Source organism: Agrilus planipennis, unplaced genomic scaffold (genome assembly GCF_000699045.2).
Source record: "Agrilus planipennis isolate EAB-ADULT unplaced genomic scaffold, Apla_2.0 scaffold93, whole genome shotgun sequence".
NCBI lineage: Eukaryota > Metazoa > Arthropoda > Insecta > Coleoptera > Buprestidae > Agrilus > Agrilus planipennis.
In genome coordinates this window covers 348824-368949 of record NW_020438867.1, presented here as the reverse complement: position 1 = coordinate 368949, position 20126 = coordinate 348824, and the positions used below count along the sequence as shown (strand labels likewise).

The 20126-nt window shown below is 36.7% G+C and overlaps 2 protein-coding genes across 2 annotated transcripts; both read right to left on the bottom strand.

Moving 5' to 3' along the window:
- Positions 1-929: 929 nt before the first annotated feature.
- On the bottom strand, positions 930-8418 carry LOC108739715. Its single transcript, XM_018473745.2, has 4 exons — positions 1896-8418; positions 1787-1833; positions 1427-1684; positions 930-1205 (listed from the first exon to the last, which is right to left on the bottom strand). The coding sequence occupies exons 1-4, from the start codon at positions 8305-8307 to the stop codon at positions 954-956; spliced, it is 6969 nt and encodes a 2322-aa protein (XP_018329247.1). The 5' UTR covers positions 8308-8418; the 3' UTR covers positions 930-953.
- A 610-nt stretch (positions 8419-9028) lies between these two features.
- Positions 9029-19022, bottom strand: LOC108739685. The gene is made up of 5 exons (XM_018473697.1): positions 18793-19022; positions 12579-17227; positions 11711-11772; positions 9701-10036; positions 9029-9472 (listed from the first exon to the last, which is right to left on the bottom strand). The coding sequence occupies exons 1-5, from the start codon at positions 19020-19022 to the stop codon at positions 9029-9031; spliced, it is 5721 nt and encodes a 1906-aa protein (XP_018329199.1).
- Positions 19023-20126: the final 1104 nt, after the last annotated feature.

The window sequence follows — 20126 nt, the reverse complement described above, 5'->3', positions numbered from 1 at the left end:
TAACCTTGTTCGCCGAAAAAATTGTTTTTGCCTTCTTTGGAGTTGGTTCCCCTGGTCCAATCCACTGTTTAGACTGTTCTTTGGTTTCAGGAGTGTAGTGGTGGACCCACGTTTCGTCAACGGTTACGAATCGACGCAAAAATTCGCTTGGATTACGCTTATACAATGACAAATTTGCGGTAGAAATGTTTTTTCGAATCAATTTTTGGTCGACTGTTAGCAAACGCGGCACCCATCTTGCACAGAGCTTTTCCATATGCAAATGTTGGTGCAAAATATGTTGCACACGTTCATATGACATCTTACAGGTCTCAGCTATCTCACGCACTTTCAATCTGCGGTCTCCCAGCACTATTTGATGAATTTTTTCGATCATATCTGGAGTTGTGACCTCAACGGGGCGTCCTGAGCGAGGCCCATCAGAGGTGCTCACACGACCCTTTTTAAACTCGGAAACCCACTGCTTAACGGTTGAATATGACGGGGAGGATGTCCCCAGTGTTGAGTCCATCTCTTTTTTAATTTCCTTCGGCGTTAACCCCTTCAAATAAAAGTATTTGATGACAGCACGATTTTCCTGCTTTTCCATTTTTACGAAAACCACAGAGGCGTCTTGTTCAGCGTGCTGTCAAACCTACACTAGCAAGGAGATCGGGCTGAAACTATAGCTACAAGCTATCCAAGGATGGTACTATAGAATGTCACCTCAAGGTAGGCCTAGTGGCGTCATCTCTTGGTTAGGCCGGAAACTTATCAATCCACCCTCGTATGTCATAAGCTACAACTGCGATAACTCATTGTTATGCACTCAATGGCGAGTTTAAAAATTTCTTGAAAAGCCTTATGTATAAAGGTACTCTACAAAAGCAAACCGTACTTTGAAAATAACACTCATTGATGTTTGTATAATTTATTATTCACATCCCTTTTGAATTATTTAAATTATTAATTTCCTATTTTTGTGTTACGTTACGACGGATATTCCTTTTCGAATGATTACGATCAAAAATACTCAGCTCCGATACAATTTCTTTAAGTTCGTCGGGAGCGACGAACTTCTTCATAAAAGACTTATTCCCATGTCCAGGACTTTTGTACATTTTATCTTTTTCATGTCCATTTAAACTGTACTGAAAATTTCCTTTCAGGCTACTTGTAGAACCACTTGTGGCAAGTTTTGAATAGAGCGTTCCAGAAAATATCATCTTCAAAAGTTGTGTATTTTAATTATTATTGAAGGAAATGTGGCATATTTAGTAAATACAATATTTTCAGCAAATTAACTAATAAAGGAAGTTTGTTTCGACGTAAACGATTTAATCAAAAAATCAAGAATGTTATTGCAGGTTTCATAAACTTCTCACACTGATTGAAGATAAAAAGTACGTAATGTAAAGTTTTTGTGGCAATGTTATATTTTATTTACCTTCGCTTGGGACGCTGCAGTTATAACTTTTGTATCACTCTCTCTCTTTAGAAAACTTCTAGAAGTTTTAGTGTTAAGATTAATTGTGTTCGAAACTCTTCTTAAACAATTTCCAGATAATGTTGGATTCTCGTTGCTTCCTTTCGCATTTAGAGATTTCTTCTTGTCTTTTGTATTCAAACCAACAGGTTGTGCGTACCGATGTATCGAAGAAGTCTTTAAATTTAATTCATTACCACGTCTCTTCTGTTGAATATTCTAATCGAATAGGATGACTTTTTCAATAACGTTGATAATGCAGTAGTTTAAATTTGAATACATAATTACTACAATAAAACTATTTTCGAGATATAAACCTACCATTTCTTTTGAGTTTCGGAATGAAAATCCATCTGCATTACTTCTTCCTTAAAATAGTACATATGTATTCATTACCTGGTTTTAAATACTAACGTGACGTGTATTTTACCTCTAGTTCTTGCTATATCAGTTTTCTTCTTTGTATCGACAGCTTCTGTTAGCACCTTGAGATTGGTTGAACCCTCTGCATGATTGATATCTCTCTTTCTACCCTCTCCGAAAGCTGAATATTTATTTACGAATTTATCGCTACTACTATTGCTGGTACTTGGCAAATTAACGTCATAAAAATCCCCGTGGATATTATTAACAGTAGGAACTCCTCTAGAAAATTGGTTGTTGATCCCTGTGCTTCTTATTGTGAAAGGCATCCGAAACTTGCGTGAACCCTGACCAAATGATTCAAAAATACTTTTCTCCGAACGTTTTTCGGTCCCATCCAAGTTGTTTCCAGAAAGGAATTCTGTTGGCGTCATTGCAGTAGCAGATCCAGTGTCCTTTAAAGGGTTTAACTTCAGTATTTGGCAAACGAAAACATTTCCATCTTTTTCTGTGATCGTCTTTTGTGTTTTGCTTCCGTTTTCTATTTTTGGCAATAACGTACAGTCAGGCTTTGCGTCCTGTAAGAAGGGATCCACTGCACAAGGCACAGTAGGCAATACAGACTCTATGGACACGGATTGTTGCTTCTTGCAAGTTTTTTTAATTGGAATTGGTTGTAAATCTGTAGGAGGTGTTTTATAATATTTACAATAATCATTAATTTCGGCATCACAAGGTGCAGGTTCGGCGTGTTTTGAAGTAAGCTTGGGTGTGCTGGCACTTTTACGAAAACATTTGGAGGATATGCGTTTTTGGGGAGCTTTGCACTTACAACGGAATAAGCTGGAGTACCATTTATTATAGGAAAGCAGCGCTTGACGGAAGTCGGGTGCCAGTTCTGTTTCGCAAAGGATAAACTCGTTTTCAAACGGAATTTTTAATTGTACTTGCGTTTCGGCCTGTCGGTCATAGTTTTTACGTGATCGTTTTCTCCGCTTCGGTTTTTTTTCAATATTTTTATCCCAATCAGTTACATCATCATACGAACTCAATAACATTTGCAGTTTTATTAAATTATCGAGGTCTGTATGCAAACTTTCGTCTGTAAGTCTGTTCAGGAGAGATCTAAAGTCCGTAATTTCTGTATCAATTTTCTCGACTGCTTTATAAATGACTCCGTAGAACGGAGCAAGCTTTTCAGACGCAGGAATTACATTAATAATTCGGTATGTTGTATAAGCCATCCTATTGGGAGAAGGTGATTTGGGCTGATACATTTTGAGACGTAAATATGGATATTCGTAAGGTCTCAGAAATTCTTCGAAATACGCTTTTTTAACGACCGATTTAAAGTCTATGCAATTGATTTCATTTGTCATGCTTTTCTTGTGCAACTCTACGGAATGGTCTGTGCAATCTTTGCTGCGCATCTTAAATTTAAGTAGCAATTTTGAATCCCAAAATTTACTTCCTGATAAATCCCTGTTTACCACAAATAGCTTTCCTAATTCAGTGAAATCGTGCATGCAGTGTTCGATGTCGATATTTCTTTTTCCGATTACGGTTTTACAAGTCCCGTCATACGTCACTTTAAAAAATTTGCCGTGACTGTCAAACATTTTCAAGAACGTTCTACCAGGAAGTGGAAGTTTTTCATTATAAAAAGGTGATATATCAAGATTGCATTCTGATTTACAGGGACAAAGGGGACAAGGCTTCGTCAGTATATCTATACTTTTCTCCGACATATTGATATCAATTCCTTTGCCCAACGTAACAAAGACAACGCCTGTATCGTCGAATCGTATTCTAGATTTGTTAGGATATTCAACAGTCGTTTCGTATAGGTAGCTGTTGTAGAAAACTTTAGCGTAACAAGGATGTTCGTACTCATAATTAACCACTATGAAAAGCCAACCTTCTTGGTTCTCAGAAGAGTCGTGGGTTATGTTTGTCGCAGTTGTTTCGCGTCCCAATTCCTTTTTCTCTTCGGGTGGAAAATACATTACCAAATTTTCGTCGCATATGACACGTGCTTTTATGCGAGTGCCGTCAGGAAACTGAGTAACAAAGGTACCGTCGCTGTCCAGTATGGAATGTGTTCCATCTTCTCTTTCAAAAATGATTTGTTCGGCTTTAGAGTCTACCTCACTTCCTATAAGAAACGCATCTTTTTTTATTGGCTCCTTTAGTTTCGCTTTTATCCGAACACCGGTAGACGTCACAATTTGAAAATCAAGCAAGTCGTTAACGTCGTTCTGTTCCACATAAAACAGCGGTCCTTTAAATGCTTTGCTTTCTTTTCGAAGTTGCTTTCTTTGTCTTTGGAACAAAAATCTGTTTGGACCGTCTATTAGGTGCTTTCCTTTGCGGCATATTAATTTAAAGAGTCTGCGTTTTTCGCGTCGAGTTTTCTTGTCTTTTAGCCCTAGGGGTACGTAATCGAAACGTTTAACTTTACCGTACTTATCCTTAGAAATCGGTGGTCGTAGGTTGATTTTTTCATGTTTTTGGGAGTGTGGCATTTCGAAATATACTATAGATGAATCGGCACAAAGTATTTTATAGTTGCCATCGCGCCCTTTGATAATAACCATTCCATCAACAAAAATTCTAAACTCTTCATCTAGTATAATAGAGCAAGCGGGTCCTTTATCAACGTAAAACTGCTTTATTTGAATAGAAGCGTCTCCGAAGCCAGGAATAGTTACAATCATGAGTCCTGACTTCATCGATGACTGGAACTCAAATTTATGTTTTTTGGTATCATCGGTGGTATCCGTAAGAAAAGTCGGATACCATTTGGTGATTTTCACAACTTTTCGAGCTCTCGGGAATGTCGTTTTAATAAGCAGCTTCTTTGTTGATTCTCCAACTGGTATGGTAACAGACGACTTTATCCTCTTGATATACTCGTTTCTGTGCAACATACTGGATATAATTTTAAACTTTGGATATTTCAGTTGATTCTCTATTCCTAAAAATTTAAGTATTTTATTTCTCTGCGAAGGACGCAACATCGAATTTTTCACCGCATATTTTTTGCGCTTTTTCATTTTTTGATCAGAAGCAAACGTACTGTTGGACATAACACTTGAAATGGTTGGCTTAATATCTGGTGAAAAATCAGACAATTCGAACGGATTCAAATCGACAGTTTCTTCATTTTCTATTCCATTAATCTCGTTCTGGTTGCTTCCTATTGTCTCTTCAAGAAATTCTTCTTCATCATAATGCATTTCTTCTTCAACAGTCGACTTTTCGGATTCTAATTCATCAAGTTTATAAGGAAAGTTGCTTATAATGTTTTCGTTTAATCTTTGAAGATACTGAAGAAAACATCCGATTGGCGAAGGAGGGATGACGAGTTCTTCTTTTGTTACGAACGGTATAGTTAGGGGATTTAACGGAGCGTCCTGTTCTTGAGAGAAACAATAGACATTTTTTAGTGGTGGTTTGTAAGCCGACGAAAGATGCCCTTTCTTGGTTTTGTATTCGTAGGTACACTGTCTCTCGTAAAGCGTCGCCATTGAATTTGAAAGACTTCTGGTTTTAGAAAAGCAAATGATAGTATCATCTGATAAACTAAAATGAAAACGTAACGTATTGTCATTGTCGTTACACTGATTATTGGGTAAATGCATAATAAACAAATGATGCAATAATTTGATCCTTATGGTTATTGTCTTTTCGGCGCCTATCCAGGAGGTCTTGTCCACTATAACGGTAGTGCCATCTTTACTATACAAAGTCGACGAGGAACCTGTTAACTGAACCCTTGCTGAACCCAAATCATAACCATAAAAAGCGTATGGTTTATCTGATGACGCACATTGCGGAAGCAGTACTTTTGTAGGTGCAACTGGAGGCACCTCCGGTTCTATTACTATTTCTTCCTTTTTTTTGCCCTTCTCAGATTGTTTTCCCTTAACTGAAGCAACCTCTTCTTCCAACTTCACGTTGCAAATTAAATCTTCACGTCGGTCATCTTGATTATCTTCTTGCACGGTTAAATATTCTTTTTCTTCCTTTTCTAGCCATTCCTGAATATCATGAACTACAAAACGGCAAAAATCTCGAATGCATACCGGTGTCGGTAAGCTCTGATTGAATACTTCGGTTACTGTTCCGTATTTATTAGAACTTTGGTAAAAGTAAATCAATAAGGAGTCAGTTAAAGGGACGTACCTGTACTGGATGTATGGGTACTGAGTTTGGACGGAGAAGAGTTTTTGAAGTAGAACTGCCGCTTTCAATTTCTCAGAATACTTAATTCCATATAAATCGATGTACGGAATTTTTGGAACTTTGTCCAATTTACAATCTCTTTCTGAACTCAAACTGCTTTGCTCATTATGAATTCCGTTTGAAATTGCCTTCGAGGTTTCCTCTCCTTCTATCCGAACACCCTCTTGCTGAACTTGTTCAGTAATAGATTTTGTAGGAAATCTTTGATCATAAACTTTAGTAGCCTTTTGTTGTATTTCGAGGGTACTTCTTTTCCGAATGTGGGTACTAAACAACAATAAATGAATAACATCTATCAACTTAGAAAGTGGCAAGTTCAGTTGTTGACACCACCCTTGTAAATTGCATTCGTCCATAAGCTTCTTGATATCGTTAAGATTTGTAAACCTTTGTTTCAAAAGAAGTGCAGGAAGCAAAAACGATAAAATATTAATGTTAGCATTGAATAAATCAGCAGAAACGCTTTTCCTGTAAAAGTTTGCTGCTTTTTCGATACAATTATTTTCGTGAATTTTAAACGGCATCAAAATAATTTTATTGGTACACTCCCTATCGTAATTCCTAGATTTGACTGTTGTTACCAATTCTAAATTTTCATATGAACATTGGGGCATTTTTAGAACACCTATACGTTTGGTTACGACGTTAATTAATTTTGGTTTAGACAATTTTGCTAGAAACATTTTTAGAGATAAAGGCGCCTTTTCTTTATGTTTGTCTAAAAGTACAGATTCCCTTTGGACGTCTAACTGCCACGTTTGAAATTGAGACTCATGTCTATTATGGACCTCTTCAACTAAACAATGAAGCAATAATGGTATAGTGAAGCATTCGGGTGAAACTTTCCTCATCATATTCTTATAAGTCAGTAATTGCTCTACACTAATAGCCTGTATTTGTTCTGATAGTCGATCGAGCCTCATATTTTTTATATAGTTGATATATTGTCGGATAGTAGTAGGCACCGCCTTAAGGAAACTGCTCACTGCCTCAAATATATCGAAGCATTCGTTTACAAATTCGTTCATATCGGAAGTACTTGCAAAAACTTCCCTTTCGGGATCGTACTTCATATGAAAAGTGTTTTCCACATAATCTGCTTGTGCGTCGCTTTGAAACAGTTCATAAGCTTTGTCCCAAAAGCGCTTAAATAAGGAAAAACAATCGTTATGCACAGGGGTTTCTAAAACACTTTGGTTGCTAGTACGCTTAACAAAAGATTCAGGAGCCTCTAGCTCAAAGTTGGAGAAGTTATAAAATTCTCTGAATGAAATTGAAACACTCATTTTGTTTTTTAACGAGCGCGACTCCTTCAATTTATTGACTTCATCGGAACTGTCTTGTGTTAATTGTACTGTGTTCGCGATTTTAGAAATAGACGTAAAATTATCCGCCGATGTTTCTACTTTTGTATTACTCTCTTCTTTCCTTGTAAATGTATAGTACTGGGTGAGTTCCTGAGGAAGCAAAAAATAGTTCAACATGTCATCTTGACCGTTTGAAGTAATTTCCAATAAACAGATTACAGGGACGCCGTTAGTAAATAACTGCGAAAACAATTCAGGTTCCAGAAATCCTATCAATGTTATAATCAAATGCTTGTACGGTACGTCTATAGTGTCCAAGCAAAGTTTTAAAGCATTCGGACTAGCGTTCAATAGGTTTTCTGTTGCGCAAGGTTCTTTGACTGTACTCTTTTTATTACTTTGTTTAGCAGCTTTTTCTTTTCCTTTTTTCGTTTCTTTAGAAGATGTGGAAATAGATGTTTCCTGTAGTCTTTCAGCTTCAGAAATTTTAGCTTTAAGAATTACGTTCTTCTCTAACCAAACGTCTTCTTCAATTATTTTCATTATTTGGAGCTTTATAAATAACGACATGCCAATGGGAGTAATAGATTTTTCCAGTTCACTTATACTATTGCCAGGTGTTTGTTTCGCAGCGTAATTGAACATTTGACTGATGTGGGAGTCGTCTGCGGAGGACGAAACGTTCTTTGCATTTAGAATGTATTCTAATAGCGAAGAGTATGTAACACATTTCACATTACTTTGAGGTGTAATCGAAGCACCGTAAGAAAATCTTACCAAATACTGTGTGTGTTTTGGAATTCTTTCTGCTACAAAAATTACATCACAACTTCTTCTCCTATCGACACAGTTTAAGTCTGTCGAAATTACAAAATTCTCCCAATTTTCAACCTTAGGAGCTGATTCCTTATTACGTTTGGACATAGGTAATAAGTAAATAGTTTTTAATTAATATAACCCAACAGAATAAATCTTTGCGTAGTAAAAAAGTTGACGCAAGTGACATTGGCGGTTGACAATTATTTTCTGCTTTTCTCAATTTGCACTGCTAAACATTTAATAAATAAAAACTAGCAGGTGACACAAAAATTACTTGAAATGGGTTAGGTAATGGTGACGTTAAAGAAAATAGATCGGCATATAAGTTCACATGTGTTGAAAATAGCTTACTTTTGGACCTTGACCTAGATACATGTGTATATATGATGTAATGCTTAGGTACAGCACCTGCTGATTGTGATTATTGGGGGATGATTAATACTGTACTGGCATGCACTTTTACATTCTGTCGATATCCCGTTTTTTTTTTGTTTGAGATGTTTGGTGTTTAGTTTAGAAATATGTACTAAGTAGTTGTTTTGGTTTCTTTCATAATTAGGTTAATTATAATTACATGCTTCTGTATTTAATAATTATTTCTCTGTTCCAGTTAATTATAGAAAGACTCTATCTCATGCAATGTACTTACACATCTTTGCAAGTACGTTAGGGCATGTATCGTCATCTCACGGTCAGGAACTTAAACAACTTTTATATTTTTCAGAGCATTTAGTTTTCAATATTATTATATTATATCGTAAAAATATGATAATAAAACAAAGTATATTGTTTTTGTATATTTTTGTAAGATATGTAAGTACAATTATTAAGGATTTTGGACTTCGGCATCTTGTTTTCCAAGTTGTGTTTGTGTTCCTAGACTTTCGCGTAATATTGAATGTTGAAATCCGTCTTTCTTGACATTGGGACTTAAAATTCGATTTTCGCTCAATTTTGTCTTAATCCCCATGTCAAAGTCAACTTCTTTATCAGTAATTTTTCCATACATACCTCCGACTTTCTTTACTAAATTATCACGCTGTTTATCAGTAGCGGGAGGTACAACGTGAAGTAAATCGTCAAGACTTTCAAAGTCTATAACACTTTCAGATCTTCTATTGAAATATCCTTCGTCAGTTGGAAGATGAACCTTCAAGCTACTTGTACGAACTCTGTTCTGACTTTTATGTCGACTATCGCTTGATGAACCTTTCAGTACAGTGCTGGATGAGATAAGTTGATTACTCGTCGGCTTATATTCAACGAAGGTCTGGTAAACAATTGGTTAGGTTAGGTTAGGTTAGGTTAGGTTAGGTTAGGATAGGCTAGGTTAGGTTAGGTTAGGTTACGTTAGGTTAGGTTAGGAAATTATGATCATGTAGTGATTCGTACTGCCATATATCACAACAGACAAATAAAGAGTACCTAACGTATGTCATGTAGCATATAAGGTTAGTGATGACTTACTTTTACCTTATTTAACTGCAATAGGTATTACCTTAGACATATGTGCGTCAATTTCATCCAAAATGGGATAGTTATCAATTTTTTCTTCCTCTTCTTCACCTGTCACTTCTTCACCCGCTAGTATCATTTGAAGAATACTAGGTGATTTACCTAACACTTTAGTTAGGGGTATTTTGTTTGTCCTATAATCTCGCTGAGGTTTATCTTTGAAAATAGAACTGAGTGGTTTCAAGTCTTCGAACTGTGACGAGTCTGTATCAATTACCAATCTTCCTAACAGTGATTTATCGTGAAAAAGCTTCAGACTTGGAGATATTCCCACTTGAACACCCGAGTAAATTTTGTTCAGTAGAATCCTGCTTTCTCTCTAGCAATTGCGATATTAGTTTAAATATAAAAAAAACGATCATTTTTAATTGTTTAATGTTCTGGCGCCTTCGCCAAATACACTGATCAGTTCAACGTAATCGTTTCTAGATCTCTCAGTAAATTCAACGTTAAATGGACTAAATACAGAATATACCTAGCGTAAAATATCTAGCTCATTACCTTTAGGTAGATGTTTTAGAATGCCTAATAGGTACGCCTAGTAAATATCTCTAGAACTATCCACATACACAGTTGCCATGATGTAGTTGAAAAGTTGACTAATTTGCTTTCAAATCAAATAATATATTAATGAAACGGATTTCTGGCTTGAATCTTGGTGAAACATGCTTAAATAGTAAAACAAACACTTGATAAAATTTGTTTTATAACTTTATTTGAAATTCTGACAATATTATTTCGGTTGCGCAATAGGAATACGTAAAAAATTAACTAACTGTAACTCGAAATGTCCCGATCGTAGAAGAAAAAGTATTGTGTCGGCCGGGAATACAATCTGCGCCGTCCCGGTTGCTGGCGTTAAGACGAGCCTTAATACTGAGGCATCGATATTGTTATGCGTGAATATTCATCTTACACATACAAAAGTAAGTTCCCTAGACAAAAATTTCCAGTCTCTCAGAGTCTTTCAGCGTCTCTGAGAGCATCTCTCACAGTCTCTCAGTTATTGTCTAGGTGTTTTTATGGATCTCTCACAGTCTGTGTATGAGAGACTCGAACGATAAAATTGTTAATTCATAGATTCGAGTCTCTCACAGAGAGACTGAATGAATAAAACTGAAACATTGAGAGACTCGAGTCTCTCGTGGAAAGACTGGGATCTCTGAAATATGTTGAACTTTTAACTTTTAACCATGTCTATCTAGACACCACTTATTGAGAGATTCGAGTCTCTCGTTCAGAGATTGGATACGAAATGAGGATCTCTCTATGAGCGACTCGAGTCTCTCGTTCAGAGACTCTAAACAGTCTCTCGACAGTTTGACAGAGTGACTCGATGAGAAATGGAAACTCGAGTCTCGCTTTCAGAGACTCTGAGAGACTGAACATTTTTATCTCTGGTTTCTTTTTTTTTTAATTTTTGCATACTTTTTTAACTCAGATATATTCCTAGGGATGGTACATCTACTCATCAAATGTTCATTTCAATAGAATGAATTTAAAAAAAAAAATCGGTTGTCTGTAAAGTCGGTTTACTGACGATAGTTGAACGTGACAACGTCATAAGAAAATACTGATGGAATGGTTTCATTTTTCAAAAGAAAATTTTAATTTTATTTGTTTGATAGATATTTTGTATGGATATAGAGAAGGAGGTAAATGGAAATGTATTATTGTATAGCAGCTGTCCACGCGGACGCATCGCTCACTCAAGTAGGAGAGAGACAGATGTCGAACGCTGCCGAACGCGGAGGCCGATTGTGCCTCTTTGTCGCTCGTTCCGCGCTCTCGCTTGCACTTCAAGCCTTAAATGGAACGCCTCAGAGCGAGGTAACGCCGCATGAGTCATGTTTTTTCGTGCGTGCAGCCGGCTCCATCGAATTATAAGACGTTGTCACGTCAAAAAAGTAGGCGATAGTAAGAAAAAACGTTTTGCAGTAGAAAACGACTACAACTGTATGAATAAGGTAATAAACATTTTAAATATACTTACTTCTGCCGATACATCATCTGTAGACGTGATGCTTGTCCGCAATATATTCATGTAATAGTAATCTGCAATAAAATAAAATAAATTAATGTCCATAAGGATGTACAAGTTTACTGTGTTCTCAGTTTAATGCAGAGGTTTGTAAGTAAAGAATATACTTTGTTATACACCTAAACGACATGTCCGTAATGGCCGCAACCATGCGTGTGCCATTGTCATTAAGAGGGGCAAGTAAGGCAACACGCATATCATCATCATAAGGTCGTCAGTCCTAAGACTGGTTGGACACGTACCTCCACTCCTTCCTATCCTGAGCTAAACTTCGCATTTCCCTAAAACTAGAAGAGCCCACATCCTTAACTATTTGCGAACAGTAATCAAACCTAGGTCTACCTCTACCCCTCCTAACTCCTGTTTCTGCCTCTAATATGTCTCTGACTAGACCTTCATGCCTAAGAAGGTGTCCTACCAACCTATCCCGCCTATTTTTTATTGACTTCCATAGAGTCCTCTGTTCTCCTATTCTTTTCAATACCTCTTCATTTCTAACCTTTTCTGCCCACGATATCCTCATCATCCGCCTATAACAACACATTTCGAACGCTTCTAACCTTTTCTTTTCCGCCGCGCCTACTGTCCATGTTTCGCACCCGTACAATGCCGTGCTCCAAACATACACCTTTAACAACCTTTTTCGAATTTCTCTATTAACCGTTAGCGAGCATAGAAGTGACTTCTTTTTATTAAAGGCGACACGACCCTGCGCTATCCTCTGCTTTATATCCCTACTACTCTTTCCATCCTCAACACGCATAAACAGAAATATATATTTAAGACGGGGAAATCGACTAGTTAGTTTATAATAAAATACCTTTATAATCTGGAACGGCTCCTTCTGTTGTGGACGCAGATTCATACGTTACTTGTTTTATGGACTCGTAACGATCCCTTGTACTTTTTTGCAAGTCTTTAGTCCAATCGTCAACTGAAGATTGTTTAAAATCTAATAATGATTTAAATTCTTCATCGATCGTACTGAGAAACATATCAAGTTCAGCTTCATTCATATTCAGTTTACCAATTTCCATCAATATTTCTTGCAAAAAGGATGCCTTTGAATAGGATAAATGAACGTCTTCTTTCATATTCACTCGCTCTGACAGGAATGTGGTTATGATTTTTGGTATTTTGGATGACCTTAGAAAAAAGTATTTGTCTGGATTCTTTGGATCAGTGTTTAGTAGCTCCCTTCTTTCATCTTCGATTGCTTTCTTCAACGCTGCCACCATTTCACGTGCCACTACGTTATCGTCAAGTTTTTCCTCATTCGATGAAATTGACGTTTGTTTGTCACATGTTTTGTTAATTTTAATTAAATGACTCACATCGCAAACATCCTGTACAAAACACGGTCGTAGATTTTCGATAGACGATTTTTCCTCCTGTTTATTCTCAGGGACCGTCTTCGAATCATTACAGGCAGACAACGGAAACTTCGGAGGGTCGGTAGTAAGCATGTTACAAATAACAACTTGCTGATTATTCCTTGTTCTGTAATTACACTTGTTTCTAGGACTACCGGACTTCTGCTTAACGCACGGCTTCGTCTTCAAAAGAGACGACTCAGATTTATATTTATTCGTGCTTACGTTTAGTTGAGGGGTTTTCAAAATTTCCGACTTAGACTTTTTCGCAACTTTAGGTAAACTCTTGAAAGGTGACTTAAGATCGACGTCAAAATTTTGTTTAACATTTGCCTTTGTATTAATCTCATAGACAGTCCTGACTTCTTCTTCTCTGAAGTATTTAGCCAGTAGCTTTGTTTGTCTCGGTTTACACGGTTTTGGCGGAGGTGGATATGGGCAATTCTTGTAATGGAAATATCCAGGAGCAGTCATATTTCTTATTTTTGCCCAATAAGTCATGTAGCGAAAATGCCACACGAACCATTTTTCATAGAGGGAAGTCGCGTTAATAAAATATTTTCGATAGTCGTCATCATACTTCTCAATATCTGGATCAAGTGGAGTGTTGAAGTTCAATTCTTCAATCTTTTGTTTTGATGTAAATTTCTTTATTGTTTTAAATCGATTAAATAAAGTTGCTTCTTTTGAAATTTTAACTTTTTCTTCTCCCTTTTTCTTCATTCCATCTTCTACAATACGTTTCACGTCTTCCAAGTCTGCTACGTTGTCTTGAAAGCTCATCATTCTAAGTCTTAAGAGAACAAATTTAAGGCACGGATCTTGCTCATAAAATTGGTCAATTACACTTTCGATTGTCGAATATAGCGGTTCGATTATTTGTAATGGGGGTAAAACGTTAACAGTCCGGTAAGTTGTGTATGCAAATGTTTCATAATTCGATTGAGGAGGACGGTCCTTCGTTAGCCACATTCGGGGTGTCGCATATGGTCTTAGAAACCTATCCATGTAGTTTTCCTTCATTTGTGTGAAAAACCTTAAACATCGAATGCCGTTATTCTTATGATCATTGTATATCATCATTTTCCTGTCTGAGTTACTGTTCACCTTGTATCTCATTAACAACTTGGAATCCCAAAACTTGCAACCTGTCAAATTTTGTTTCAGAACAAACATTTTTTCCTTCTCGGTAAAATCGTGATCGCAGTGCAACACATTCTTTGCAGTTTCAACTTTTCCAAATATTTTCATGTAATCTGCGTCAAATTTCACTATAAACTTTTTCCCATGACTGTCAAGTAAACGAATAATTTCTTGGCCGTTATTAAAATTTGTTGAATAGTACAATGGCTTGACATTCATGGTACAAACACATTCACAAGAACACTGCTCACATGGCTTGGAACGAATTTGGAAACTTTTGTTGGAAAATTCGGTCTTTACCTTACTGTTTATATTGACCGAAAATTTTCCAAACTTATCACAGTGAATTTGCACGCTATTTGGAAGTTCGATCGTTGTGCTGCTATCAGAATTAGTGTAAGTTACTTTGGCATAGCAAGGATGTTCATACTCATACTTTAGACTAAGAAGGACCCATCCGGTGTTCTTTTTTACAGTTACGTTTTCCTTTATGTTGCCAGAATTCCTTGGGTGACATTCAACTACGGGGGGTGGTAAACATTCTTCGTCATCAGAAGCACTGACTAATTGATCTTCAACAATTACGGTGGTTTTTATCCGTGTGCCATCTGGAAATTGTGTTGTAAGGACTGTATCTCTATTTAAAAAGGCAATCATGCCATCTTCTCGTTCCAGTATCGTTTCTTCAGTATTGTAATCAGTTTCGCGAAATGAGTGGAACTTTCTGCACTTAAAAATCTTATTCGATTTTGCCTTGATTTGTTTACCATCTGGAGTCAAAATTTTAAAATCCGTAAAAGATTCCGCTTCGTCATGGACGAAATAAAATTTATTCTGTTCTATTTTGTGCTTTTCACTTCTAGCCAAAACCCTTCTGCTTCTGTAAAGTCGACTCTCAAAGCTATCAATGAGATGTTTCTGTCTTCGCAAAATTGATTTGTATATTAATTTTTGCATTTTTGATAAGCTCCGCGTGCAAGAGTGTAAAGGGATTCGATAATTTTTACATGAAGGTTGCTTATTTCTTCTGGGGAAAAACCGGATATTTTCCCGTTTCTTAAAATAAGGTACCTCAAAATCTGTCATTGTACCACTAACATGCAATACGATGAAATTCCCATCACATTTCTTTATAATTACGTTACCTTCGTGAAATATTCTGTATTCTTCATTAATAACGCTTCTACATAATGAACCTTTGTCAATATAATTCTGCTTTATTTGAAACGGGGCTTGGTCGAAACCAGGAATAGTGCTTACCATAAGCCCCGACAAGAGAGACAGTTTCATTTCATATTGACTTTTAATGCTTTTACCATTACCATTTTCTGACATAACAATAGGATAACATTTTGAAACTTCAATTGTAGCTCTAGGCCTAGGACATGGAGAACTCAGAAGAACTCGTCGAGCAGCACTAATTGTTGGAATTTGAATATAAGACTTCACCCTTTTAACATATTCATATTTATGCAATGGGCTTGAACATATTCTGAACATGGGATAGTTTTTTTCACTGGCTATTTTTATCTTCTCTAAAAACTGATTATTCCTTAACCGCTTGGGAAAAATCATCTGTTCATCATTTACAGGCCTTTTTAGTAATTCAGTTGCTTTTTTCTCTTCTTCTTCCTCTTCTTCGGGAGCTTCTAATGGTACAGAACTGATGACGGGTTCGACAACTTTTAAGTGAGGAGTGTTTAACCTTTCAAATTTTCTACAAACATCCGAAATTTCTATGTCTTCCTCTTGTTCTTCTTCCTGCACTTGGAAGTTTACGAGTTCTTCCTCAATATTTGTAGTAGTTTCTTCTGCCTTATATTCTTCTTCGTCGATTTTGTTTGTTGATAATTCATCTGGAATTATTTTATGCTTGATTTTCATGGAGCGAAGTTGATCGATAAAAGGCTTTACAGACGATTCTGTCATTAACATATTCCTTTCCATTATTATGGGTATATTGATTGCTTTGGTAATAAGGTTAAATTTTTCTGAAATGCAGTAAATATTTTGACGTGGCTTTTTAATTCCATTTTTCTTTTCTTCGGCAATGCTTCGATAAATTCTTTCGCACAACGCTGTTTGCACGTTTACTTTCTCCTCAGGTTTCTGGAATGCTACGACAGTATGATCTGATAAGTACATGTGAAAAAGTATCGGATGGGTTGTATAATTTTCTCCTATGTGTAAAACCAGTAAATGGCCTAAAGCGTTTATTTTTATCGAAGTGTTCTTGTTCCCCCCTAGCCATCTGGTTTGATCGATGATTACTTTAAGTCCATCTTCACTCTTCAACGTAGTTACAGATCCAGTTAACTGAACTCTAGTTTTTGCTAAATCGTAACCTATAAAATCTGATGGTTCATCTGGATACGCCGTTCGTACTGATAACCTTGAAACAGGTGGAGGGGGTGGTCGCATCGCCTCCAATTGCTTAAAATATGGAAGAAGGTTATCCTTACCACCTTTTCCGCCTTTGCCGCCTTTCCCTCCTTTACCACCTTTACCTCCTTTACTACTGCCCTTATCTCCTTTACCACCTTTGCTACTACCTTTACCACTTTTCTTATCGGTTTTCGTTTCTGTTTGTGATATTAAAAGCGCTTCCTTGAGAGATCCTGGCTGAATATACTCCAAGGTGGTTAGATCGCTGGGAGGTTCGTATATCGGTGGTTTCTGTTCCCTCAAAAGCCGTTGTTTTGTCAACTCGTTTTGAAAAGCAGTCTCTTTATCAGTTACCCATTTCGTGTCTTCATGCGTTATAAACCTACAAAATTCCCTTATGCAGATAGGGGTTCGAATAGACTGATCAAATACTTGCGTGCAAGAGCCAATACTATCGAAGTTATCGTGAAAATGTAGTACCAATGAATCGGTTAAGTGTATGTATTCTTGATCCATACATTGAAATTCATTACATGCCTCCATTATTTGTTGGAGAATCACGGAATTGCTGTTATACTCAAGATATTTTATATCGAAAAGGTTACTGTCTATTATTTTTTGGCTTGCGCTTGACTTTTGGCTTTTCTTGATTTTTGGCTTGCGCTTGATTTTTGACTTGCGCTTGATTTTTGACTTTCATCAATAGCATCTCCAGCTCCAGCTTCCTCTTCTTTAATGGAATGTTTTGAAGGCTTTAAACAAATCTTTTGAGAGTCCAAGTATTCTTCATTTGTCTTTTTGGGAAACTTCATTTGAAAATCTAAGAGGCACTTATCTGTAATTCCACGTTCCTCTTTTACCTGCTTGTTCCTAATAAATATCCACATGTTGATTATACTGGCTAAATCAGCCACAGAAATTCCTAATTCCTTACTCCAAATACCTATACAATTTTCATATTCCTCTTTCTTCTCATTTATGACTTTATTTAGAAGAGTAACTGGCTGCAACGTAACCAGTGGTTTCATGTTAATATCGAATAAATTTCGCGCTAATTTTTTATTATAACTATTAATCATAACCTCTAAGGTGTTATCTTCGTGAATCCTAAATGGCCTTACATTTAACTCTATTGTTGTTTTTGGGAAGAAATTCTCATAATTAACTGATACCTCTTGCTTCGTTTCGCTTACTCTCGAATATTTAGTAATCACTGTCAGCAGCTGACTCCTTGCGGAATCGGAATAAAAATACTTTGGAAGCGGTATTGGCACAGTAGACTCTTTATAGAGTGTCGATTCTGGTTTAATTGTTCTTTCCGAAGTATAGCTGGACGAACTGCAACCATCCAGCCGAACGCAGACTTCTTCAATTAAACAGTGTAACATAAGAGCAATTGTAAAACATTCCGGAGGGAGCCGGTCGATCATCTTCCTATAGGTTGACAAACAAGAAATTATCAAGCGGGCGGGTTTCGGACCTAAATCCCACAATTTTATATGACGCATATACGTAGCAAATTGTCTGTGCACGTCAGGAAGTTGCTTAATAAATGTCGATATATCTTGGAAGCATTTGATGCTCTCCTTTTCGAATTTATACTCTTCATCGTTTGCGTTTGAAAGTAAAATTAGTAAATCATCAGCAACAAATCGCATATGAAAGGTATTGTTAAGGAAACTATAATGGTAATCGCTCTGAAATAAATTATCCATTTTGTTCCAAAAGAAACTTAAAGCTACTTCATAGCCGTTTCGGCTTGCGTTTTCAGTAATTGTAGAAGCAGGTTCACTGCTTGAAGTTATATTTTGCGAAATTATCGAATTTGTAATCGTTGAAGGCGTCCCAGATTTTACGTCGAGAGGTTGTGGTGCTGCTGTCTTTTCTTCTACGTAAAACTGAGGTGACCTTTCGAATTCTATTGTAATGTTCTGCGGTTTCTGGACTTCCTTATTTGCCTGTCCTATCTCTAGAACGGACGTTATAGGAATATCAAGCGATATTAGTGTTTGAATGAGATCGGGTTCAAGAAAACCAATTAATACAATAAATAAATGCTTATAAGGAACTTGAATTTTGTCTAATTGCAGCTTTGTTGGTTCTGGTTTCCTTTTCTTTAACTTCGATCCATACTTCGTTTCAAGCTTTGCCCACTTCAAACATGGATCTTCCACTACTTTACCGCCTTTCTTTCCCCCCTTTGCTTTCTTATCTTTTCCTTTTCCCTTTCCTTTATCTTTACCTTTCCCTTTGCCTTTGCCTTTTCCCTTATCGCCTGCATCTTCAACTAAAGCCAAACGACTGGCCGCTAGCTGTTGTATATGATAAATGTTACGTTTTTCTAACAATACGTCGGATTCCATTGTTCTAAGAATTTGAATTTTAATAAGTCGAGAAATAGCAGAAACTGAAATGGCTTCATTATTTTCAAGTGCACCTAAATAATTGAGGGCTGCAGCTCGAAATAACGATTCTGCAACAGAAATTGTTGCCACCGGACCTGTCACCTGACTTGCAGCTTTTTGAAGGTCTCTCGTTAAATCAGCAAAAGTTAAACACTTTACTTCGTTTCTATCATCGATAAGGGAACCGAAAGTAAATCGCTCCATTATGGGACTGTATTCACATGACTTTTCAGCACAAATAAGTACATCGCAAGTTCTGTTGTTCAAATAAGTACTAATTTCAATGGTGCTCAAAACAGCTTCCCAATTATTCCCTGCTTCACTGGCCATATTTTATTATCTAAATCTTGTACCTTGAATGGTATCCGCAGGCGTGTCAACGCATGACAGTTTTACAAACGTCAAATTTAATTGTACTGTATGTTTACACGTTTGAATATTTTTTATATTTTAATCATAATTGTATATTTCGTTATTTGTAGGTATATATGTTTATTTGTATATTTGTTTCTTTGTATATTTGTTTATTTGTATATTTATTTCTTTGTTTATTTGTATCAATTGTAACAGTTTAATAATATCATTTGTAATTTCAAGAATTTGCCTTCAGCAAAATTTCCAAATTATGTTCAATTCCTGCACTATTGTTGTGCAAATACCAAAGAAACGTGTATTATGTATTGTCTGTTTCGAAATCATTACCATTCGATATTTCCAGGGTTGGTAAAGTTCACCACCCTTACAATAGCTATACAGCTTGAACCAGTTATCGGCTGGCTCATTTTTATAGTGGGATGACAAGTTATATATTAAGAATTTTAGAAAATCGATTGCTTAGCATTCGGGAGGACGCCGGTTCGACTCCGGGTCCGTCTGCCTTGGTCCAAGTTTTTCTGTGGTTTCCTTGAATCACTTAGGCAAATGCTGAGGCAGTAATATTCCACAGATAATCTTTCACTCTCTTCTGTCTTCATTTCGTCCGTCTCAACTTTCTCACCCGAACCACCACCCCCACGATTCCTGAAAGCAAGCTGAAGAGGACCTTCCGCCCTACCTTCCGGC